Below are 27,008 nucleotides of genomic sequence, written 5' to 3' on the forward strand. Positions count from 1 at the left end.
TTTCAATACTACAATACCATCTTAATTATTTCAGCTTCTTTTTGAATTGCCACTTGGTCTGTATTCAGAGGTACATTCTCTGCAGCTCTGTGAAAGCTTTTAATACTTTTATTTTTATCCATCACAATAAGACAACTAGATTATCCAAGACACTTTTTACATAAGGGAGGCATCTGATTAAGCCCAAGTTTATTCTTAAACATAACAGTGAACCCATATATATATATATATAGTCAGACCAAGAAGAAGTCTGAAACAAGCGGTAATAGATCCTTAAAATACAGGCAGAAGTCACAAATGTGCAAACGTGTGAAGAGACAATTAACTTTATGTCCAGTGGCTGAAGTGACTTCTAATATTAGGTTTAACTGCACAACTGAGCCTGAAACCCATCACCAACTGTCAGCTAAAAAAGCAACAGGTAACTGTATTAGGTATGAGGTTCAACTGCTTAATGCTTAATGAAAACATCTAAAAAGCCAATCACATGCCGTTTTAAAGACAGACACACATAAAATACTTATTTAAATCAATCAGATCATTTTCTCAGGGAGGTCAGGGATGAGTCCCTGCCCCAAGTGGAGGAGTTTAAGTATCTTGGGGTCTTGTTCACAAGTGACGGGAGAAGGGAACATGAGATTGACAGACGGATCGGTGCTGTGGCCGCAGAAGCACTCAATTTACTGGTCGATCTACGGGCCTACAGTAGTGACTGAAAGAACGAGATCGCGGATACAAGCGGCAGAAATGAGCTTCCTCCGAAGGGTAGCTGGCCTCTCCCTTAGACAAAGGGTGAGAAGTTCAGCCATCCGGGAGGGGCTCAGAGTAGAGCCGCTGCTCCTCCACATCGAAAGGAGCCAGTTGGGGTGGTTCGGACATCTGACAAGGATGCCTCCTGGGTGAGGTGTTCCGGGCATGTCACACCTGGAGGAGGCCCCGGGGCAGACCCAGGGTACGCTGGAGAGATTAAATCTCTCAGCTGGCCTGGGAATGCCTTGGTGTTCACCCCCCCGGACAAGCTGCAGGAGGTGGCCGGGGAGAGGGAGGTCTGGGCTTCGCTGAAGCTGCCCTCCCCGCAACCTGGCCCCGGATAAGCGGTAGAAGGATGATGGATAGAAATAATTTTCTCCTTAAAGCATTTTATAGATACAAAGAAACCACTGGTCTGCATATTGCTTTATTTTAAGATAAAATAACTTTTTTTTTAAAGATAAAGAGGCCTTGTACATTTTCACATCCTAACTGTAGCTGTAAAAAAAATACTTTCTTTTTTCAACACTTTTTATTGCATCTTTCATTCAATACTAAAGCCAACGTTCAAGGCTTTTTGTCAACTGTGTTTGCAGTGGAGCTCAACAAACAACCTCACATTAATAAAGGTGTCAGTCAATAAATTGGCCTTTTAGCAGGACACATGAAATTTGGTCGCCGAGCTACAGAGTAAAAGCAAAGTAAAAGTACTCATCAGCCAGCTGTTTGCACAGCTATTCTCTTCCAATATTTAAAACCTCAATAAATAATCAGCATCTTGTTCTTTTTAAATGCATTTTTAACAGTGAGTGCTAACCTGGTTGATAAAAGCATTTCCTGTGACTATTTCACAATAAAAGCAAAAAGCAACTTGTAAAGCCTATAAAGAAGTGTAAAAAAGAAAAAAATGATAACTTATTGAACCTTTTTAAGCCTTTACCTGGCATCTGTCTACTGCAACTTGACTTGTAACTTTCCTGGCAAAAACTCTGCCTGTCTGGTAAAAATCCCACTGTAGACATCAGCTAGTGCAGAAAGAAGAACCACATTGTGCACACATTTAAAGCCAGCATGTCTCGGCAGATGAAATAAGGTATTAGCATTATTTGTTTTTGTCGCAGGGACAGAACTTGCTGCCCACTTGCTCAGTTGAACATTAATATACTAGACTACCTGTGAATTCAACACCCACTTTGTTCAAAATGATAAATAGTGGTGTTTGCAGAAAAACTGAGCCATTTATTTTAAGATTATCCACGGCCCACTGTGAAGCCCAGCAGAAATTTGCAGTACTAAAAGCCTGAATGGAAAATTCAGGAATATTTAACAATCATACATTAGTATATAATGAACCGTGTCTATGTAAATGTATATATCTAAGAGAAGGTCTTCCTGCTCTCTTCAAGTCTTTTTCTTCATAACGCCGCCATCATTATTTCTCTCAGGAACCACCAAACAACAAAGAGCTAAACCTACTTGGTTGTGACTGAAACAGAATATTTTCAGAGGACCTGAAAGTGATGATGAACTCAGTCTCAATATTTTCTCAGTCAGTCTAACCTATAATTCATGAACTCGGCTGCCTCTCCAATCAGCACTTAAAAAAATACTCTACAGTTTTGTGCTGATAATGACTATCCTGTCTGTCATAATCAAAACCGCAATCAAAGGGGGCCTGTGCGCTTTGAGAGCTGCTCACCGGCCCCGTCGGATGATTTCTGAGACTTTCTGGGCTTGTTGATGGTCAAACAAGACGTAGCAGAAAAAGCCTCACCTGCAAGAAAAGGGCAGTTTACCATTTTCTGTCACACTAGAGCAGAAGAACAGAAGGCATTTAAAAAAAAGGAGGCTGGAAAAGTGGGGGTTGCTAACTTATTCTTCCTTGATCAGGAAGTGTAGGAATATCACACCAAGGAATATAACAATGAGTCGACAAAGAGAGGGAAGATAAAAACTGTTAATATGGTGGTAAACTGAAAAAGGCGAAAATTGTTATTCCATCTGCAGTAATCTACATTTGGTGACAAGCTCTCCCCTTCTGTTTGGAAGGGGAGAGCTCCAGTACGGAACCAGACCCTCCAGTACGGAAAACAACAAGCATCGATGATAGTAGATATGAAAAATATTAACAAAGACAGGGACGTGCTGTCTGTCAGAGGGGCACACAGAAGCAGAAAAATCGAAATCCTAGTTATTATGTGGAAGCACACTTTCTTCAGGTGAAGTAATAAAAATGTTTTTTTTTTTGTCTGTCCTTGAACAGAGGGGTACACTTTCCTTCGGACACAAAATCATGGGCAAAGGACTAAGGCGGAGGTGGGTTACAAAGTGGCTTGCGGAGGCACAGCCTGTACGGGAAGGTATCAGCTGGGTCATCCCATGATGCGGTCGAGATCAGATTTTATAACCCAATGTACTGTAATTGTGGGCTAATGCTAGGTTCAATAAGTTAAAAATGTACTTAAACAATGTAAGTTTAAATGATTTTAGCAAAAACTTTCATGCAAATGTTTTATAGGGAAAGAAAATAATTGTGCGTTCTACAGGACTTCATTTCTTTAACAAAAAAATCTAACTGAAATGCGTCAGTGTCTGTGCTTTGGAAGTTAATCTGTGGTTTCAAATGTTAAATGCTTAAGAAACAAAGGGTAAGATAAAATTTTAATGCAACAAACATGAAGGCAGTTCTTCTTATCAGTATACTAAAAGACAAAATCATTTTAGATACCCCATTTGCAGCTTTTTAACTTTGCATGACTTTTTCTTAAATTTTGCAATAAGCTCCACTACAAGAGAAATCCTCTGCATCAACTCATCAGACACACTGACACGGTCCAGAAAAAGCTCCTGCTTCCTGTGCTCCTGACAGAAAGGATGCTTGGTTTCTAAATGTGTCCTCAGCTTGCTTGGCACCATGTTAGCATTAGCTAACTCCTCTTGACATGATGCACTTGGGCTGAGGGGCTGTTGACATCCTAGCTCCAGCTGAGACCATAAGACCGATCTACTGACAAATCGCCCCCTCCTTTTTTCTTTAGTCGGTGCGTCACACTGGTGGATAGTTGTGCTTTGCTCCAAACAAGTAAGCGATCTGCTGCTCCCATCACAAATGTTATGAATCTCCTTGCTATCAGTCATGAACTTTAAGTCCAGCAACTATACTGCCTTTCATGGAGTGTTTACATTTTGGCGGCTCTTTACTATCAGTGCAGCAAACTTGTAGTTCAGCATGTGCATATGTTTCTGTGACTACATGGCCAACAAACTATGACCTCCTGGGGACAACTGCACGAGCTGAGTCATTCTAACAGCTGTCAGTTAATCATATGGCTGAATCTGCTTACAGTGATTTAAAACCAGACAGGCTGTGACAGGGTTTGATACACAGTGATGTGCTCACGATTTACTGCTGTATTTGTCACATGCGGGTCCAACAGATATAAACCACACATATTTCTTTCCTACTGGGCAAAGATTGTTTACTTAGTCTTTCAGAAGATGATTAATAAACCAATACATCTGCGCCGTGACAGGAAAAGTCAAAAAAACAGCCTTGGCTTTGACAGCAAATCAGTTAATTGTGTCACTTGCTGGCAGCAGTGTTTTCCTCTGTTGTATATTTCTCCATTTCAATGAGCTGCCATTTTTTCCACAGCTTGTTTTTCTTTTAAATGCACCTGCGTGGCGTGGAGACCCTCCTTTCATTCGCTCTACTTCAGTGTCTCACTGGTGTCTAACTCAAAGCAAGCAGACAACAGTTAAGCGGTAGAATAAAAGTGAGAAAAAAAGCAGAATTCACAAGCTTGTACCTTATCAGGGCATTCCAGTGACAGGAGGAGATGTACTGAAGTGTGACCTGGCACTTATCCCCTCCTCTGTTGTCTCCAAAGTTCGGGTTTATTTGGATAAACTCTTTGTGAAAAACACTTACAGTTGCGTGCAGCTGCAAACAGACAAGCGCACGCTTTCTCCTTTTTTCATTTTTTGTTTCTAGCGTTACCCTCCGAAGCACTCTTTTTTCATCCTGCTGGGGTCAGAGAAAAATTTGTGAAATCCTTTTGTTAGGTGTTAAACAAGGTAATTATGTAGAATATAGTGTTTCATTATAGCCTCCAGGATGCTGTGAATAACATAAAACAATGTATTAGGGTAGACTATGTTTAGTCTGCGGGTCCATATAGATGAATAAACACATAAAATTGAAATATCAGCAAATTATAGGATTCAGCTTAAGTGTACTCAGGAGTTTCAATTTTTTGGAAGAAAATAAACTGAATACTAAAAATCCTCAAGTGTCTCCTTATCATGTCCATTTTCTTTTTTCTTTTTTTAAATGCAAGTACACATACCTATGTAAACAAATTTGTATAAACTAACTGATATAAAAATGCTTAATTCCATTTAGGTCAAATGATCCACTCAGACATTTATTAGGCACACCTTGCTACTGTAGCCGTTACACTTCCATGTTTATGAAACCAGGTTGAGATGATCTGAGCTTTGTGACATGAATGCAGCCATCAGACGATGGGTACACGGCAGTCACAGAGGGATGCACTTGGTCAGCAATACTCAGGTAGGCTGTGGCATTAAAATGATACTCAGTTGGTACTAAGGGGCTCAAAGTGTACCAAAAAATATCCAGAACATCATTACGCCCGAATCATTGATATAAGGCAGGATGGATCCCTGTTTTTATGCTGATTATAAAAAAATTCTGATCCTACTTACCAAATGCTACAGCACAAATCAAGACAGTTTCCTGCTCTTAGTTGCAAGGAGTGCCATCCGGTGTGGTTGTCTGCTGCTGTAGCCCATCTGCTTCAAGACTGGATGTGCTGTACACTTCTACATACGTTCATTGTCATGAGACATAATTTGAGTTACCGTAGCCTTCCTATCAGCTTGAAGGATTCTCCTCTGATCGCTGGCACACAACAAGGCATTTTCACCTAGAAAACTGCTGCACTGGATATTTTCTCTTTGTCAGACTTAGAGATATCTAAGAATATCTGAGAAGGCCTCAGCAGATGAGCAGTTTCTGAAATACTCAGACCAACTATTCTTACTCATTCTGATGGCCGGTCTGACCTTCAGCAGGTCTTGACCATTTCTTCATGACTAAATGCAACAAGTTGCTGCTGTGTGATTGGCTGATTGGATATTTGCCCAGACAAGCATCTGACTGGTTCCTAATCAAGCGACCTAATCAGTGACATATATTATTGTATTCAAACATTTTCTGAGAATTCAGAAGATGAAACAACAGATAGGATTCAGTACTGTGACACTAATATCTCAGTACAGAAGAACATAACAAACACAGACCTGAATCAGCAGAATTATGTACTGTTCTTTTTTTAAAAGTCACAGACAAAGCACTTTAAAGTGAGCTTACTTGACATCTAAATCATGGGTGTTACTCTTATTTTGCCTCATAGACCACAGAAAGTGTGCCACCACTGCAATAATAACCCATACAAATTATCTCAAGTATTAAAATCAGTTCTGAATATTTGAATTAAAAAGGAAAATGGAGTTCAAAAAAGGCTATAAATGAATCTTTCTCTCAGCTCTTCACCCTCTTGTTGGCTCTCAGACCCAAACCCAACAGTTCCTTTTGAAGACGTAAATCTTTTATAGAACGCACACAAATATAGCTCCACTTTTAAAAAAGGCTCAGTATTTTCCTATCATAGCCGGGCAGCGTAGTTTGCAGCAAACATTACTCAAACAAAAGTAAATAATGCATTGGATCGTTGCTGTGGAGTAGTACACATTTAATGCACTACTGACTATTCTGGACAGCAGAATTATGTGGGTCATATTCTGCTACTTCCTGAACTTCAATACCCGTGTGGAGGGATATAACGGTGTGACCTTTTGATTGTTATTATCCTTTAATAACTTTGGGCACCAGGGAAGCTCTGTGGCACAGTCTTAGGTTCATTTTGCTTTTTGTCTCATTTTTTCAAAAGAAAATAAATAATAATGCTTAAAGGTATCCTTAAAATCATCATAAATCAACATAAATGACCTTAATGCAGTATTGTATATATCATCTAGGTCTATTTATGCTAATTTGAAAAAAGTGCAGTGCTGGTATTCACACTGGTATTCACACAATGACATTTAATTCAGAAGCTGCATGTCACACAAACACCTGCCACACAGTCTTCCTTGCATCCAATCTCCAGGCCTCAGGCATGCTCTGCTGGGGATGTTCTCAAAATACACCCATCAATCATGCTGTCGACATCTACGCCTGCCATCCCCAACCCCTCCGACTACGCTCCCAACTGCTGCAGAAAGGCTCAAGGTGAAGGAGGGCGCTGCGTTTCGCCATCTGTAATAACTCACCTGTAGAAGTGCACACACACTCACTGCAGGGTGAGCGTGTCTTCCCATTCACAAACAACACCCTGCACCCCACAAAAATCACAAAATCTATCTACAAAGTCCTGCTGAGCTGGCTAAATTGACATCACAGCGAAAGGAGAGGTGGCATTTCCCAGGCTGGAGTAGCGCTGTCCCATCTGGACAGAAGTGATGAAGTATCGGAGGGACACACAAATACACACACTGGATGGCGTTTTTTTTTTTAAACTGCAGATGTGGGAAAAGCAAAAAAAACGAGTAAAACGCTGGTCCTGCTAGTTCCCCTGGAGAGAGCACAAGAAGGAAGTGTGAGCCCGAAGCTAGCCTGTGAGACACGATAATAACTTTGTGTGTTTGGCCGTGAAGCTCCTCACATGACCGGAATGTAATTACTTGTCTGCGTTTGCTGCCCTCTGTATGCACGAGCCCCGTCTTTTGGGATTCACAGAGGCAAAAGACAAGAGGCGCTGTAATACGATTAAGCACGATCAGAGTAATAATCCCTCCCTGCAATTTATGCGTCTATTCATACACTACGTTATACTGTATGTAGTATAACTTCCCCTGATATATAGCATATCTTCTCCAGATAGGACAAACTGACAGCTAATTAAACATGAAGAAACAGTGAGAACAAACTGCTTTTAGTTTACTTATCGGGGGAATTCTTTTTCTCTTTACCTGTGAAGGCAAATAAAAGGGAGAAAACCAGCTGAATAAGTAAAGAGGTGAGACAAGAGTATGGCCCATTCAGTTTATTTTTTTCCAGGCCAACAAATATTTGGCAGGATAGAAAAAAAAAACACAACCAGGCAATTTTAAGTGAGAGAGTGGGAATAAAAGCAAAGAGGGAGGTTCTGTAAAAAGCCTGTCCTAGTTTTTTTTTAACCAAAACAAAAAAGAAGAGGCACGAGGACACGAGGGAGAGAGGATGATATAGAAGATATAGAGGTAGAGAGTGGAGGTGAGAAAAAAATATAGGCAGAAAGAGTGAGGGAGAAATATAGAGCGAGTTATGTAACTACAAGGCGCCTGTGATGTCAGCTGCTCTGTCTTCACTGAAGCTGACGCTCCTTTGAACATGCAGGAATGAGCACCCTAATCCGAGCACACATTTCTGCGCATATTTTGACAGAATCTGGTTGTATGCGTTGCAACTGACTTTAAACATGAGAGGGAACAAGTTGTCTTCACCAGAGGTGAAAACATTTACTCACATATGGCTGTTAGGTACAGCGCTGAGGTTCTAAGCAGTCAGTTGGGGTTTTTTAAATCTCTATTTCACCTCATTTTAGGAGGGAAACTGTAGATTTTAACACCATAACATCTGTCTGACAGCTGCAGTTACCAGTTGCTTTAAAGATGAAAGGCTTTACCTCCAAAACACTTAAAATATCATGCATTATACTAAGATTATACTAAGATTAAACACGTCACTAGTACTTAAAGCAAATTGTGACCAAGAATTGCGTATTTCAGTATGTATGACCTATGCAGGCAGCTTTCGTATTCCTTAGTCTTGTGTTGACGTAAGAGATTCGGCTCGTCTGTGAGCAAAGAAAATTCTCCCTCCACAGAATGAAACCTACCTCAGAGCCACAGTGGCTTTGTCGATCACTTAATCACTTTCTTTTATATACATTTATTTAAAAAATTGTTTTCATATTCACACTTTTCCAAGTACACAAGTCCTTCTAACTAAGGTTGGTGATTATCTCACAGGATTAGATGATAACAAGCTTGATCATCTGGCTCCTTTTTTCTTGCCTTGTTTGCCTTTTGTTTAATCACAATTGCTAGATAACAGTTGAATTAGAGAAGTGATACCACCAGAAAATAATTTGCAACAAAGCAAAGCTTTCCTCCTTAAGTATACTCTGGTGACAGTAAAATTCTCCTATCAAATTTGTAATAAAGAACCTTAAGTATTGCGGTTTAAGTCCAGTGTATAAGCACTTCTTCCATGTGTGCTCTTCACTTTCACTCCTCTCCTCTACACTCAAAGTCTGACTTAATACTGTACTCCTCTTCCTCCTTCTCTCTCCCTGTTGTCTCGTCACACCTCAGATACTCCACCCCGCGATCCTGTTAGTGCTTATCAGAGCATGGCTGGGGTTCAAACATGGACACGCACACGCCCACACCTTTCCCAATCAATACCGAATTTACAGAGGCAGCTTTTCTCTCCTAACTGAGCTCAGCTCTCAGGGGTGGCTTGTGTCACCAGGCTGTGGAAGTTTGGCTGAACTACATACATCTCGTATGGCTGCTGACACAGAAACACACTTTGAGTTACTAAAGTCTACAAAGCAGAGCAAAGTGCACACCACTATATTATCTTCCCTGGCGGTTCTTTAAGTCTTGGATCGTCAAAAGAAATGTATCTGAAAGCTAAATAAATACAGAGGTCAACAGCTTAATTATGGAATTAACGAATCCCTGAACACAAAGTCAAATGAACCAAAAGCTGTGTGAGGCTGAGATGTTGATGCAGTGAGATGGCTAAAAAGATCCCAGAATTAAATAAGATTCTTTAAGTCGAGGTTTAACCCACATAACAACGTGTGCTTGCAGTTAACACCGTAACAAAATCAGAAATCTCTTTCAGGAAATTCAATATTCCAAACTATAAGGAAATTTGCCCATTTTGACCCGCTGAGGTGCAGCATTCAGCTATAACTTATTACTGAGCTCAACAATTCTCCTGTGTTTTCCACTTGAGAATTGAGCAGTCACAAAGTTTAATGACTACAGCTATAAAAAACAAAAACTGTAACTAATTTAAATTTGGCTGTTGTATCCCTCAAGATTGTATCCCTGATGAGCCACACTGTTTTCCCAGGACTCCATTAAATGTGAATTTCAATATGGGAAAGAGGAAGAAGTTGCAAAGACTTAGCTTTGGGGAGGAAGAAAAAACCTACTTATATTCAATATCATGTGTACTGGCGGATGATGACACAGAAACCACAATTTATGCTTCGCTGACCGTCCTTAAACCTCAAGAAGTTAAAATAAACTAAGACCCGTTTCTCATGACCAGAGATCCTAAACATTAAAGCTGCGTTATTTCAACACAGAAGTCGTTTGATCTCTAAACCTTTAAGGCGCATAGTGAACTTGCAGATAAGTGCTGTAGGTGCACAAGGAGAAAACCTTGAAGGAGATAACAGCTATATTTCAAACAGGTGCGTTTTTTACCTTTTTTTTTTATTACAGGTGCAGTCACTGAACTTTTTCATTCAGCTGATCCCGACCTGAAGCTACTGTTATCAACTGCTATACAGCTGACTCTCTTGCCTGACTTTGATTCGTACCGCTGGGACTAACTAAGTGGATGAGACGCCCCGAGAAGATCAGCAGCGATCCTTGCAAATATCAGCACATCTCCTCATGTGGTGTGTCCTTGGTGGATAAATAGGATTGGAAGTCTTGGAGATGAAAGCACAATCACATTTGGACTAATTCCTCACAGGCGCCTTTGTCTTTGTTTCTGTGTCATTTCATCATCTTGGAGATCTTTCTCCCTTTAATGTCTGAAGATTTAGAGAGAAAAGGGAGTTTCTGTGACTACATGGGGGTTCTTTTGAATAAGAGGCAAGATCTGGATGGCAATTTTTTTGGAAGGTTAAAACAGGCTATGAGTCTCCATGTTTAATGCTACCAAACCGCAAATACAAATATTTCTATTTTCACTTAAAACATGCTGGAATCCTTCATCATCTTATGTACTTTATGTAGGATGTAAATTTTATTGAACTTCATGGTACACACCAGGGAATATTTAATGTGTAGTTGATTGAAAAACAATAACCATGCAGCTCCGCGAGACTGTAGTTATGCAGTTATGAAAATGAAAACATTTTTAGCAGGAAGTAGTTGTAGACAAAACAGCGCAAGCTGGTATGAATATCATTCGTTTTCTAGTTTTTTAAGGAATCTGACTGGTGTTAGGTCAAGAGCTGTGAAAATTAGATTTCTGATCAGGTGTTTGTGCGAGATGAAAGGTCAGAGTCGCTGAAATTCATTTGTAGGTGGAGAGGAGGCAGTAGTGTCTGTATTGAATTTCTAGGGCTGTGCAGGAATATTGCACCATTTGAGTATTTGTTCACCTAATTTTTAAATGATGGACTTGTGTAGAATCTCGGCTTGGGCGACCTTAAGGTATATTTTATTCCAGGTAACTTAATTATGCAACATAAGTATAGTCAAAAACACAGCAGGAGAGGAAGAAGATCACAGTTTCCTGATTTCAGATATCAGTTTCCTTGTGCTGGCAGATGAGCACCAAAGCTGTTATGATTTCAAACTCTATATAATAGCTGAGATGTTTTATACTGAGGTGGCTGTTCAGCTTTATTTCACAAAAGCTTGTTGTCTCATCTGCCTATGGCTCAGTGACCACAGAAAAAAGTAAAAGTAGGATGGCAGCCTCCTTGCTACTAGGAAAACATCAGTGGTAGCCTACTGATTTTCTATCCGCATTCAGCTTCTGATTGCAAGTAGCTATAGTGACCAACTGGTCCAAAGATGATGGCACATGTCACCTTCTGTCTCTAAACTTCTGTCTCTAAGACCAACTGCAATCACTCTGAATTTATAAATGCAGAAAAACTGCCAATAACTCTTTGCAACAAGGGACTCAACTGCCTGCCTGCAGGAACTGTGTCATTATCTGTAGAGGAATTTCTGAACTTCTGTTTCAAATCTACATTTCTGGCTGGAGTAAACGGTTAATGTGAATTTCTGTGAATGTAGATGGTGACAGATTTGTCATTTCTGCTGATTTAATCACAGCTACAGACCGATAGCAGACTGACTCCATGTTATTGCTGTTTCGACACACCAAAGTCAGTTTAAAGACGGCAGCTGACTGCGAGTGGTCGCAAAGCTGGTCGCTGTTTCCAAAGCAATGAGCTAAAAGGGAACGAGATCACAAGTTCATTGCGCGCTGTTGCAATAATTTGTGCCAAGTCTGTAATTACCGTTTTCCCTATTGTGACTGTAGCCTCATGAAGGTTTATTAATACACTTCCAATTATCATTTGCCACATTTCCAAAACGAAACAATACACCAACATATGTAACTGTCTGTCATACAACTGGCAACACAGGGCAGGTTAAATTTGACCTGGGGCGAGGTGTCATTTGCTCACATGACTTGCTGTTTGAACACTCATTCAGTGTCCAATGTATTTATGTGCTTCCAGGAATATGCATCCTGAAAAAACCTTGCTACCCTCCCACCATAAACAAGCATGCACTGAAAAGAGAAACAAGTAAGCAAGGTAGTCACTTCTCTTCTCTATCTCTGTCCATCCCCAGTCATATTCAACTGCACTGCTCCCCCAGCGCCTATAACTCAGTTGATAAACCCCCTCTTGGTCACGCACAAAAAGAAAGGGGAAGCAGGAAGGCTGGATGTGGGAAAAAAAGAGAATGATACAACTCACTTGTGTATTTGTATTTGTCTATAAAAATGCATTGACATTCATCTCTCTCCTTTCTTTTTGTTGTGTGTTTATCGAGTGTGTGGGTGGATAAAGGACACTTCAGATCTCGCTCGGTTGAGAATAAAGAAGTCTTTGTAACCTCCAGTCTCTTTGGTCCTGGGTTTTAAGCACACATATCACGGGGCTTCCTATCAACTGCAGCGCGGGCTGCCACACACATTAGCGCTGCCTCTACATAACTCCTAAAACATACCAATCCTGTACCAGCGTACACAATTTAGCAAATGTCCTTCCACTGACTTGCAGGAAATCATGCCACTATGCAGCTGATCAGAGCAACAGGCAAGATTTTAATCTCTTGAAATTAATGCCGTGAGCCACTTACATTCCAGTGTGTAGTTAGCATCAGTGAATGTAAGAGGCAGAAAAGCATAAAAGAGGAAAAACGAATAAACGATGGAGCTGCTGTACTCACCATCCTCTTTGCATTCCTCGGGCGGCTTTGCTTTCTTGGCTAGCCTCGGGTCCAGCCACGATGTTGTCTTAGTGTTGTGGCTGTGAAGAAAAGACAGAGAGAGCGTGAGAGGCAGTGTGATAGATGGCGAGAGAGAGGAGACTTGGCACAAAGAGAGAGAAGGAGGTTGGTGGATTCTTAATTCAGCCAGAGAATCATTTCAGAGAGGAAAGATGAGACTCCCTTGAGTGCCTGCGTCTAAAAAAGGTGACAAGAGAGACGAAAAATGCTTTAGGTTAACAAAATGGCAATCAATACTTTTAATTTGCTCACTGTCTCTCATTAGCGGGCGGGGGAGGAGGAGAGGAGAAGGGATAGGAATGGATAGAGGGATGACTGGGGGAGTGATGGAGAGGAACAGCTGTGGGCTTGGCAGATTCAGCCAGAGCCCCAGGCAGAGAGCTGGATCTAGATCAGATATGATGATGTGCCAGGGAAGCGCAATGCATCTACGCGGCTTGTCTGAAGCTCTGGACCCACAATGGCCTCCCTTCATGATGACAGAACAATAGTAGGAAGGGAAAAGTCAGGGGAGGTGTAGAAAATGCCTACAGTAAAAAGATAAAGGAAGCGAGAAGATAAAGGAAGAGGATGCAGCGAGGAGACCTTCTTATATCTTTTTTTCTCTTTAATACTTTTAACTTGTTTTCCCGCAGGATATTTTCTTCGCAGCTAGGCGTCAAACACATATAGATTTACAGAGAGGAACAACAGTCTTAAAAACATGCAAAATGCAAAATATAGAGATAATAAAGTTAAGTTAAGTGATAGTCTGTTGATGACAAAGAATACAAAGGGAAATACACGAAAGTAATCACCGAGCAAAAAGTAGTCTGGCATGTTTCTCTCACCTGATTCATTGAAGTGCAATGAATCAGCTTCTTTTAGGGCGGTTTCACACCGACACACTTTGTTCACTCTCGTCTGAATCAGCTGGTGACTTTGTGAACTAGTAGTTTTTCTCTGTGGCTTGGTTGCTTTTCACAAAAATAAAACTCCAAACAGACTCCAAGAAAACCTAATTGTGCCACAACAAACCACATGAGAACACTCAGATCACACAGCAACACAATTAAATACAAGAAGTAGTCGCTTTTGTCTGGCCTGGTGGATAACACAATTAAGTGAGTCCCTGACTTATTTTACAGCCAGGGGCTAGAGTTTGTTTACTCTTACAGTTTACAGCATGCAGCTGGTACCCAGGTCAGATTATGGGAAGATCATGTTAACATAAAGGAAACATTCTCGTTTAGAAACGGACCTGAGACAAACTGCTAAACTGCTCCTCTTGATGCACTTGAGTGCAAGTCTGGTCAAATCAGCACAAATGAACCAGAGTTGGATTTAAATGGACTAAACAGCGCAGATGTGAAAACACCTTTAGTCTCTGCTAACACCTCCATAGAGCTTATCGCTGTTAGGAATGTGGGGCTAGGACCCAAATGCAGAGTCAGGAAGCAGGCAAGATAAACAGAAAAAAAAAAACCCAACTCCTGTTTATTGGCATAGAGTCTGTGAAGTACCATACATACAGGAGTAACACCAGGAAACACACCAACAGGGTTAACAGACACTGACACTAAAGAGAGAGGGAAACTGTGGCTATTTATACACATAAAAACACTGAGGGCTAATCAGGAGATAAGACACAGCTGGGAGGAAAGAAGACACGGGTTCACAGATTCAGCACTATCACAGGGGAGGTAGTAAAACTAAAAGTAAGTCACAAAAGACAACTAACTGCCAAAGTGAAACACGGAGTAAGCGACAGGAACCAGGGAATCAGATGCACGACTGAGCTTGGCACATGGGAAAGATAGGGGGGATAGACAAAAGGAAACACATGAGAATACTAGAAATAGTAATGAAATACAACTAGAAAAGAAGATTCAAAATACTAGGACTAAATGAGAACTGAAAACTTCCCAAGATGTAAAAAACTAAACAAAATCCAGAAACAAAGCCCACAGACCACAAAAACAGCACACAGCTCGATGCTAAGACCGTAAATCTGATAGCCAAGTGCATAATTTACAGGATATTAAACTGAAATAATAAGCTAAAAAAATAACAACATCCTCATACAGCTGCCGAATTGTTGTTGGTTCTCGGTGTCTTTTCAAATTAGTCATTTACTCAATATTAAGGGTTTAACACAAGGTTAGGTTAGGCTAACCTGTATAGCTGTTAAAGTATATAATTTTATTTGAAAGGGAAGATCTTCTGCTTTTATATGGATAAAATACATCCTAACCCCAAAAGAGTGCCAACAACCTGCTGGATGATGATGTTTATCTAGAATACTAATTGCTGGAATATTAGAATAATTAAAATAAATATATATAAAAAACTACGTAGAACAACCAGATTGTTGTTATAGCCCTGCAACATTGTGTTTGCGCTTTACTGATCCTAACTAAAAGCTATATTACTTTGCTAAATCTCAAAGTGACAGGTATAATCTTCACCAACTTCAGTAGCTTAATTAACTGAGTTAACATTTTGACATTTGCTGATTAGTATTAAATGGTGTACAGAACAAGGCGTTTCTGTCATAAAATCAGTTATTTTAAATACAAATACCTGAAATTGAATAACTGAAAATAAATAAAATAAATAAATATACTTTATTAAAATATATATAAAATATATATTTTCTTGATCTTGATCTAATTCTTGAATTAATTGTTTAATTAGTTATAGGCAAAACATGTCAGAGCAGAGATCTTTATATATTTATAAGGTAAAAAAGCGTACTGAGGTATTTTAGTCTGGACCAAAGTAACAGACTGATTGAATGGTGCATTGCTGTCCTTTGAGCTATAAACAGAAGCCTGAGTAGAAAAAAAATGGACAGATAAAAGAGGAACAAAAAGCTTCATGCCAAATACAGAAGAGGATGAAGTGAACTTCAGTGCAAGTTAAAGTCTGTTTCAAAAATGTTGAATCTTTTTTATCAGAGCTTTTTATTCTCTCTTCTTTCCTGTACTTTAGCCTTTCAGTCATTTCTTCTCCATTACTACCTATAGTATATAAAACGTACTACCTCCTTACTCATTTTCTTGTCCTCCCTGTCACCCTCTCTTTTTTCCGCCTTTGCTATTTTTAATCACTTTTTTCCCCTTCCCTTTTCCTCCGTCTATTCCTCTTCTCAGACACCTCACTTCAAGAGCAGTAGGTAAACGAATTGATCTTATATGGAGGCCAATCAAAGACAAGCATCCTTCTGGCAACTGAGATCATTTTGGCACTACATCACTTATGCCTAGAAAAAAAAACCTTGATGCTATAAATGCGGTAGGCTAAGTGAATTAGTTGTGTAATGTGCTTGATGGATGTGGGAGCATGAGGTTTCTCTGTTTGGGGTAGGAGACATATGGCGAGTTGTCTGCAGAGGATAGGAATTAAAAGTTTGCATCTGTGGCAAATAGACATGAAGAGACAACATGTGCCTGGCTGGCTGACAACCCTGTCTCATTTCTTACTTTGGTGCTGCTGCGAAGCTTCTAGCAGTTAAAAGAGTGCGCTCAAGCAGGCTGGGATTCAGCTGATTCTACGGAGAGATTTCTCCTAATCACTGAAATGATCAACTGGTGCCGAAAAGCCCCCAAACTTTTTTGCAATTGCAAAACCCCCTCTCTGCTATATCTACATTTGTTAATGTTTTACAAGAACTCAAATGCACACACAATTCCCACCACACCACTGCAAAAACACACAGCAACTCAATTATTCTTATGTAATAAAAATTCACCCCATGGTTTTACTGCAGCTGTAAAATGCTAACAACTCCAATGAATTAAACTTTAGAGCTTTTATAAGAGCTCTACGTAGCAAGGTATTTCTGGGGAGCTTTAAATCTTTAAAACCACCATGTATCACATATAGTCTGTGTGTGTGTGCTGAGCACAGAGGTAATTAAACAGTTCTGAAAACATAAAGTCACCACATCTATTAGGATATAAGGCAAATGACATGATCTCTGAGTATGGCGCTCAGATTCAGAGCTGTCCCTCTGACTTACTCATTTCTCATCCCGTCCATCCCGGTCACTCCCATTGAAAATCTTAACTTCTTTACCTCTGCTGCCTCCAGCTCAGCTTCCCGTCTTTATGTCAGTGCTAGTGTTTCCAAACCATACATCATCTAACGCTCGTCTCTATCCACTACACCCTGCCTGCGCTCTCTTCCTCACCTCGGTTTGGCACTGCCCGTTCCTTCGGACGGTTGACCCCAAGTATTTAAACCCCTTCAGCTTTCACTACCTGTGGTCCTTGCATCTTCACCTTTCCACCTGCCTTCCTCCTCTCCCCAGAGCATACCTCCCACTTCACCAGGCTCTCTCCCACCTGGTCCCTACTCTCACTACAGATCACAATGTTGTTTCTGAGCATTATAGTCCATGCCTGACTTCACCTGTCAACCTGTCCAATCAGTTCAATCGATTATCAATTTGTTTGTTTTTAAGAAATGTGTAAGCTGCTTATTAATACAGAGCGATGCCTTTAGTGAAATTCTTGTATAATCCCAGCACCAATGTTTAAAGCAACAGTTTGTCTCATAGTTGATACCAATAATTTTTGCTGGTTTCCTTTCGTGCCATGATATTTTTTAACATGCAGCCAACACAAACAGATGATTGGCAAGCAGATATTTTTATTGGTAAAGTGACATCAATGGTCAGCTGATATATTAGAGCAGCGGTCCCCAATCACCGGGCCACGGACTGGGTTGTGAGTCATTTGGTACGGGGCCGCGATTGTTGAGGCAGGTGTGAAATGGTTTTATCGATTTTTATAGTTTTTTAAAAAAATCGTTTTTATCATTAACTTGGTTTCCCTGGGTCTTTTCCTGTGTGTTATGAATAAATCTTATTTTTTTGGTACCAGTACTGGTTTTATTTTATTGTATTTATCCACGATACCTTAAAGGCCGGTCCATGAAAATATTGAGATTATGGTCTGTGGCACAAAAAAGGTTGAGGACTGCTATATTAAAGGATTTATAATTAGTGTGACGTGAGTTTGTACAGGTATACATTCTTTCCACAGCTACACACAACAAATGGCTGAAGGTAAAAGAAAATATTCCAATAACTACGGGAATGCAAAACAACTTTCAAAATCCAATTTTAAAAGTTTTTTTGTTTACATGTATCATCAAAAGAGGCTTGATATAAGTTTTTTTTTAACATAACACTTCAAAAACAGCAAAAACAAAAGTGAAGGAAAGGAAAGTTCTAGAAAATTATATTTTGCTCATTTTTCAGAGACCTTACTTTAAAAGAAGAAAATTCTTTTAGCTGAAGTTTTTTTTGTCACTTTACACCCCGCTGAGGTCTTTAAAAATCACTTATAAACATCATCAATTTCAAAAGTCTGAATGCATATATCATTCAAACACTTACTCTATGAAGTAGACTTCTCCTTTCTCAGTGTATGCCATCTCCCAGTTGTCTGGCAGCGGCCCTAGCTCATCGTTCTCATCTGGTTTGGGCACTGCCATCTTCGGGATCTGTCCGTCATCTTTGGGTACCTCGCTCGGGGCCTCTGCTGGGTTGATCTGCAGGCCGACGTCCCCTGAAGCATCTGTGCTCTTGTCCTCATGTTCACTTGATTCTGAGGTGACAACAGGACAAGATGAGTCAGGCATGACATTATCATCGGAGAGGAGAGGAACGGGGGAGGGCGAGGAGAGTGAAAGACAAGGGAGCTGAAGTGTGGAAAATGTGAAGGGACTGATTGAGAGTAGGGGCTAGGGGTGGAGGCAGAAAAAAGAGGAAAGAGTGATTAGAAAAAGGTGAGAGGAAGTGGTGACATTGGGGAAAGACAGGAGGGAACAGAGGGAGTGATTGAGGTTAACAAGACAGAAAGATGAATAAATCAGAGGAGACAATAGAGATTGAGAAAGTAGCAGGCGGTGATGCCCTACTTTGAGTTGTGGCAGTGTGTGAAAGTGTTAGCGAGAGAAAAATGGGAAGACAGAGAAAGAGATGGCAACTGTGAGCTCATCCCAGAGGAGGTTTGGTGGAGGGAAGTGAAGAGGGGACAAATGAAAGTAGCGGATTGAGAGATAATCTATGGGAGGGAAAGCACGAGGTAGTGATCTGCTTAGATCACAGAGCCTGCTGTGCTCTATTGATTCCCCTTCTGCTCTCCTGGTCAGCCCACACTCGGTCCCTTTCAGAGACAAAACTCCTCCCGAGCCGAGAGAAGCTGCCCACTTTAACAAACAACATGCCTCAGCATGACGTTTTTGAGCATCTCACTATTGCTGAAGATATTTCCACTCTTGATTTATAAAAACTTTTCAACACTTCATTTACAAATTTGAACCGATGGCATTCTGGTCATAAAAGTGGTGCTCTGCTTCAGTTTGGGGTCTCCAAAGACGACAAAACCTTTTTAAGAAACCCCCACTACCACTAGATTGAGATTACTGTTCATAAGCAGGTAAAAACATAAATCATGTCAGCTTCGTTAAAAGTTGACTACCATACAGTAGGGCTTTTGTCTTAGCTTTTACATGCTGGGTTTTAATGAGATCACAATGTCAGAGATTTATATTATTTTATCATCCACAGCAATGATGTCCGGCAGGCTCCAGACAAAACGAAAGTAAAGTCAAAGTGTAAAATAACATGCAAAAAAACACACAAAAATCGACTTTTTAACTTTTTTTGCTTCTGATTTCTTTTAATCAATTCAGGTATTTTATGTCTCTGATCCAGTAAAACAAATATGATATTTAAAGGAAAATCATCACTTCACCCTTAGAACATTTAATCTGAGTATTTTCTGTTTGTTTTTCTTCCGCAAATCATGAATCTTACCTTGTTTGAAATCGTTGCCAAAAGGAAACCAATATTGCATCCTTTAACCAAACTTCCCTTCTCAAAATATCACCTTAACAGCTCCATAGTATATAGCCGTAATTACATCCAAAAATACAGCTGCAGCACTATATAAAGGTAAGTGCAGGGATCAGCTGAAATCAGCACCCAGACTCCTTGAGCTTCTGTGCCGCTCTGACTGATGCTGTGCAGTGAAAGTCTTTTCCTGAGGCCATGAAACCATCTTAGAAAGTCACAGGACCGAAGTGTGGCTCTGGATTTGGAAGCACAAAATTCGAACTCATAATGGTGTTTTTATGATCGCCTATTCATGTGATCACGGGTTTCAGTGCGTGACGGAGCAACTCCTGTGTTTGTGTGTTTACTTGTTATAACAAGTGCACACACTAGAAGGTATACTTAGATACGTCTTTTTAGTCAAGTCTTCCAGTGCAGAGAATGGCACCTTTCTCTATCAGTTTATGGATAACAACAAGCTCTAGGGGTTTGGCCTTGTTACACAGAATGTTAAACCCCTTTCCTGCCAATTTTCTGTATTTACAAAGAGGATAACAGCACTTTCTACAGGGCTGATTCACAAATGAGAGAAAGCACTTAATAAAATGCCCTTGTTGATTTTTAAACAGCCTACAGGCCTTTGTTGAATTGGGGAGCAAAATATGTGTTTGCCCCTTGGCTATCTGTTCTGAGACACTGTTTAAAAATGGTACCTAATGAATGATATCAAATTCTAGAGAGCAGCAGCACTAATGCTTTAATCATAAACTGTTTGTGCCGCAGAGGTAATCACTGCGAGAGCGAATTGCCGTTCACTGTTTATATATCACGTCATTAAACTACACATAAAGATATTTGTGTAACCAATTAAAAGCGATAATCTGCCGTAAAATCATTTTCGAAGAAATGCATGTAAAAGCAATCTGTTCCTGCATCTGTTGCTAGGCAACCGCCCTTAAAGAGACTGTCGCTGTAACATGCAGATCAGACTGAGCCCAAGCGTGACCTCAGACCCTGCTGTCATGATGAAGCCTTCGGCAGAAGTGACCTTTGCCTCTGTGCGTCTGTGGAGGTTGCTGTCGGGACTGACCTGGGGTGACAGCAACACCGTTGCCATTGACAATGGGTCTCTCCTCCTCCTCCTCCTCGGGGGGCTCGATGCTGGCTTTTTCCATGTTGCTGACTGACTTGTTGCGTTTCCTCTTGCCCTCTGAGCTGGGTCTGGCGCCCGGGAGCAGCTGGTCCGTTACATTTAGCAGCAGAGCGCTGGGCTCAGCCGGAGGCTTTGGGGTGCCGTAAAAGTTATCTGGAAAACAAAGTTTAGAGTTTTAAATCAAAGCTTTGCTATGGGCCACGCTTTCAGACATTCTACAAATGCTATAGATGTACAGTAGGGTGCAAAGGAACTTTAGATTCTCATACATCACATAATATCACCAAGTTGTCAAATTCACTGTGAAAATGAGAGCAGGACGAAGGGATCTAAAAGATATCTATCACTAACAAGCTCTGGACATCTTAACATGCAAATTTTAGATCAAAGCAACATTTGGCTAAAGCGCAGCCTCACTCTGATGGTATATGTCCACAGCTTCTGTGATTTCCACACTTCCCAATCACTGACTACGACAGCAGCTGGGAAATGCGTTCTGTTCCCAAAGTGTTGCAGTTTCACTGAATGGATTTGATTTGGCTTCTCCCCATTTGAATCAAGTTTACATTTAGCCAATTTTATGCAAATCAGGGGTGCTCAGAGCTCCCCAAACCTTTTAAACTAACCACACACACACTCTAAAATATAGACCCATTGAACAGTTTCAGGGTTCATTGCTTACCTTAGTGTTTAAAGGAACATGTTTAGTTAAAAGGTTTGCTAATATATAAGAAAGCATCTAGAAGAGCTGTTATTTTGGCCCATTTTATCCTCTCCCTCTTTACTGGGAAGAACCTCAGTTCTTCAGAAGGAAACATGTTGGAACCACCCGCCCCCTTTTTAAGTGTCTTAAAAGTAAATATATCTGCTTCTGTTAATCCCAGGAGATGACATGAGATTAAAAAAATAAAATCTGCATTTCCATAAAATTTTAATAAAGGAAAAGCAGCACTGAAAAATAATTCCTGTGTACATAATGTAGATGCAAAGAGGCAGCAGAACGGGCGCGGAATAAAGAAAGTAAGGATGAGAGAAGCGAGAGTGGGTTAGGATGTTAGCCTTGTAATGTCAGATGAGTTCTGTACTTTGGATGTTGTTCCAGCTAATTCACCATCATCTGCAGAAAGACGTGCACACTTGCAAAGTAATCTTGACCTGCACACATCTAATTGCGAGCTAATCGCAACCATTTAAAGAACAGCATATTTATTATTGCAAAGTTCTTTCATTACCTCCTCTGCATATAAATCACTTACTAGCCCAGTGCCTGCATTTCCTTGGAATATAACTATGGGTTTCTGCATGACTTGGACTGAATAATAACCATCTCTCTCTCTCGCTCTTTTAGTTTCGGTCTCTGCTCAGAACCAACTCCCTACCTCTGGGAACTGCAGCTTTTCATTTGGCTGTGATGCAACAGCTCCTTCCACAGTCGTCTAAGTTGATTTTACATTTTACTGTCATTCAGTTTAAGTACTGGCAGCAGTCCAGTACTGTTGACAGTCTCCATCAGTCAATGTGAAAACCTCATAACCTCATGTTTATGGATTTATATATTTTTTTTTATTTTAATGAGTGCTGTTGAGATTTGATTTGATTTGATCAATCATTTTCTTCAAAAAAGCTGGAAAATGCTATAAAATGCTCACACAAAGAGCCAATACCTCAAAACCTAAGGGAAAAAAAAAGTGTGCTGGCATTTTTAGATGTGAAGTGACCAATAAAACCACAAAGTTACAGTCTTTCCTTAAGCCATTGCAAGTCTCAAGCTTCTAAAAGCATTTTCACACAGAGTGAAAAAACTGCAAGTTTTATGTGACTGACCGGACTTTTTCTTTTCGAGTTTTTCGCACAACAAACAGATGAGAGTAGGAGTGAGACATTGGATTATATTCATCCAAAGTCTGAGAGATTCTTCTGTCACTTAAAAGATCACACACTACTTTCCTTGGAGGCTTCCTTTTAAATCGGTGACCTCATCCACTCAAGTGTGCCTGCTAGAGCACATGAAGGCTTATGCGCAATTAACTAGGCTCAAGCATCTGAGACAAACTTTTACACATATATCAAGGGAAACATGAAGAAGCACCTATTGAAACATCATGTTCACAATGTGAAAGGCTACAATAAGAAATAGAAGCGAGCAGCTCTAAAGAGATTACGGAGACTGGTGGGATTAGAACCTCTGAACCAAAGACACGATTCCCGGAGCCTTAATGAGCTGAAGCTGAGGAAAAAGTATACTCCGCGTGTGAACTTAAATAACCCGAAGCATCACAGAAACCTGGACTTTGAAGTTTGAGTAAGTGGTGGAAATGCTGTCACATCTAAAAGCCACGGTGATTTAAGTCTACAGTGTTACTGAAAGTAACTTCTTTTCTTAAAAAAACAGAAGGAAATCACCTCAATTAACAAAAAAAGATCAAAAATGAAACAAAAGGAAGGAGGAGCTGAGATTTCTTTGTCAGAATCATGAAATAAAAGCAGAGACGGTATAAATAGATGGACGCAGCGATCGAAGTGGGTAGTGTCCAGTTATGAAGCTTCACACTGAAGGTTTTCCCTTATGTAAACCTGCCATGCAAGGGGTGGATCTGACACAGAACCAGGGTACTGTACGCTCATTGGCAATAATCCTCTTTTCTGACTTTAATAATAACCATAATTTACAAAATGAACTTCATATTTTATTGAATATGAGTTGGAACTAGTGATTTAGCCAACAAAGTCCTCAGAACACAGAGCACAGCAAGGCAGCTGAGAGTAACTTTCCTATAGACTTCTATACAACTGGACAGCTTTGTGCAACCAGGGGAGCCAGCCCCCTGGTGGTGATTAAAAATAATGCAGCCTTTAGGTACTGAAAGCCATGTCTATGTTGTATCCATACTGTTACGGATTTTTTTTCTCAGCAAAATAAATAGAAAAGAAAAAACGATGGATAACAGTTTATTCGGCGACCTCATCTCCACCACAGCATCTCTGTTCCTTCAGCAGACTACACCAAACTCTCTACAACTGACAGAAAGAAAGTAGAGCCTAATCATCAGCCTTGATATACAAGAAGCATTTTCAAGTTCCACCTGTTGTCGATGTGCACACACATGTGGAAGAAAAGACGTGGGCTGTGTAGTCCATGTGAAGTCGATCACCATCGCTCTGGTCTCAGATGGTTCATATCCAGATAAGTGAGGATCTCTCCTGCACCGCTGAGCAAAATCATCCTCTAGTACTCCTCCCGCCCATCAATCATTTACAAATAACATTTTGCTTTTTCATTGCCTTTTAGTTATTGTCACTGTTTTGGTAAAACTTGTTCAGGCGAACTCCAATGCATTTGTTTTTGCAATTTTTTAAAGCTTAAGCTACACTTTTCATGTACCCACCGGATTCTGCAGAGGTAACGCCCCTCCCCAGGGTATCTTCGATGGGGAAGAGTGGTAAATGTAAACATCTCTTTCCATAACAGCCAACCCTAAAGCTATTTCAAATTACAGTCACAAGTTATTGTAACTATGTCCATTTCATATCGCTCTGTGCAACAATATATGTAGAAATGTTGCAGCTGGTTTTGTCTGGAACTCACTACCTAGTAGTTAATGTTGGCTCTAACTGGCATTCACATGGTGTAACAGATGGCTTTATCTATCTGACGAGCTTCATCATTACAGCAAATATAACCTAAGGTGTACGGTTATTGTAATATTTAGAGCTCACAATCAAAACATGAAAAAACAAAAATATTATTTTATTACGCTGGAATAATGAAAACGAATAGCAATGGCATATTTTTACGCTATCATTAAATTACCACCCAGACTCCTGTTTTATAAGTTGAAGAACACCAGGGACGTAATTAAAATAACAACTGTGAAAAAGTAAGTGGAAATTAACTGAGGAAGAAAAACTGGAGTTTCTTTCACTTTGTGACTCAGCTGATTAAAGATATTTGCTAAAAAAAAATAGAGCAAAACAGTAAGATGTTTGGACTTTGGATGTTTGCTTTTCTCCGGGAAACGTTTTCTAGGAATTGAACCTGAGAAATTCCTATTTTTTTCCTACTAACAAGTCAAACTTCTCTCCTTTTTTACCAGGCAGCTCTTTCCTTTAAAATTCATGCCTTCCTCCTTTCTTCCACATCTAATTGGCCATTAAATTATTAAAATGTATAAAAGGCTGTATGATGGCCGAGCGACCGCGCAAGAAGGAACTCTGTCTCCCTCTCCCCATGGAAGGCAGCTCCCATCGCCAAAAGGATCTAACATTGCTTCTGGCAACCGACCATTAAATTGGCCATCTGCAATTTCCTTTTTCTTTTTTTTTTGCTCCATCCTGCAGGGGCGGCAGGCTGGAGTCAGGTGGGAGAGAAGAAAGTCGGCTGCTATGTGTTATCTATATAATGGTAGGGGTCTCCTGAGAGTTGAGGTGGACAGGCAAACTAGGCACTGGACTTTTTGAGTGGTTTAAAATCTAAGCCTCAGGCCTGTCTGACCACAGGAAAGAGATGGAAGAGAGTATCTGTTTGTCTGGATTAGGAGCCTGAAGAGCCACTGCAGCTCAGGCTCAAGTGAGCCAAGAAAAAGCCAGCATGAAAGTACTGTATGTGTTTATGTTTGTGTGTGTGTGTGTGTGTGTGTGTGTGTGTTTCATTGAGACTTTACTTTAGATTGATTTTAGTGTCCTTCATGTCAGATTTCACTCTCATCTCCATAGAGCCAAAAGATGGATAAATGGAAGCAGACTTGTAAGTGTGGGGGAAGTGTGTGGACATGAGGTGATGAGCCCCAATCATTCAAGCTGCTGAAAACTACCCATAGTGCCACACTGAAGCATACATTCCTTAAAAAAAATATAGAAATATCACAAAGAAGAATGGCCGCAATCATACGCGTTATTAAGCGTGTCTTAAATAAATCCTTACCTTCATATGTTCCACTCTCTAGCAGGGCTCCACTTTTCTCCAGTTCCATAAACCGGTCAATGGTCACGAAATTATAATCCACCCCTGGGACCTCTCCTTCCTTGGGCTGCCTGGTTGTGCCTGCAGAAGATAAGCAAGAAGAGCTATAATGTGAATAACTACTGAATGAGAGGGCGACTTTGATTAAGGGTGAGTCTTTTTCAGTGTTTTCGAGACGATCAGAACAGGCCAGAGCTTACACAAGCTGACCCCGGCCCAGCTCTATTCATTAAATTCCCTATCTTTGCATTCCTTTTTTTGTCCCATCCTTTGTACAGCTGAGCCTGAATATTTAACAGAGAGGAGAAGTGGCAAGGTATGATTTCAGGAGCTAAGTGATGCAATTTGGACACCAAGAGGAGAAATCAAATCAATTTGCATGGAGTTGACAGCATGTCGAGGACTCCCTGACAGGAGCAGCGGTCCTGCCAGCTGACAGGAACACGGGTGCGGTGAAAATAGTTTACCCTGTGGTAGCAGCATTTTAAGTCAAGTCACGACCATCATTTCTCCTCCAGTTACTAAAACAAAGTGTGTCAAAGTGTTTACAATGTTAAAATGAGGTACAAATGACTTCTAAATACATTCTCATAGCTGTGTGCTAATTAGACTAGTTAAAACTGATCCCAGCTGTGATAACACGCAGCACTCTACCCCTGAGGTGCTGAATGGGTTTTCACATCTGAGGGAGCGTTACTCACACTAAAGCAGAGCCTGTAAACCATACTTGTTAAAGCCTGACTATAAAGTATCCAACTGTGTGTTTTAAAGTTAACGGCGGAGCGTTGTGCCACCGATCGCCCCTTGTACGCAGCATGGGGTGATTTGACTTTATGTGAGGCTAGATGACATCGCTCCTGCATTACAAGTTTCAAACAACGCCTGTAAAAGTTTGTGTGTTGTGTAGATGTGGGCCAAGAAAAGCCAAAAGTACGCAGGTTTCAGTTTCC

The 27,008-nt window shown here is 40.5% G+C and overlaps 1 protein-coding gene across 9 annotated transcripts in view; it reads right to left on the reverse strand.

Moving 5' to 3' along the window:
• The window catches only part of magi2a (membrane associated guanylate kinase, WW and PDZ domain containing 2a), a 250,826-nt gene that overhangs the window by 61,242 nt on the left and 162,576 nt on the right, over positions 1-27,008 (reverse strand). For all 9 annotated transcript variants that reach the window (XM_087830424.1, XM_087830423.1, XM_087830422.1 and 6 more), the window contains exons 3-6: positions 26,020-26,139; positions 21,036-21,251; positions 18,503-18,713; positions 13,057-13,136 (exon numbers count right to left, since the gene is read on the reverse strand). In XM_087830424.1, the coding sequence (XP_087686550.1) occupies positions 13,057-13,136; positions 18,503-18,713; positions 21,036-21,251; positions 26,020-26,139 (627 nt within the window). The remainder of the gene's footprint in view (positions 1-13,056; positions 13,137-18,502; positions 18,714-21,035; positions 21,252-26,019; positions 26,140-27,008) is intronic.

This window comes from Neolamprologus brichardi, chromosome 17 (assembly GCF_056152115.1).
Source record: "Neolamprologus brichardi isolate AB-2024 chromosome 17, ASM5615211v1, whole genome shotgun sequence".
In the NCBI taxonomy this organism is placed as follows: Eukaryota; Metazoa; Chordata; class Actinopteri; order Cichliformes; family Cichlidae; genus Neolamprologus; species Neolamprologus brichardi.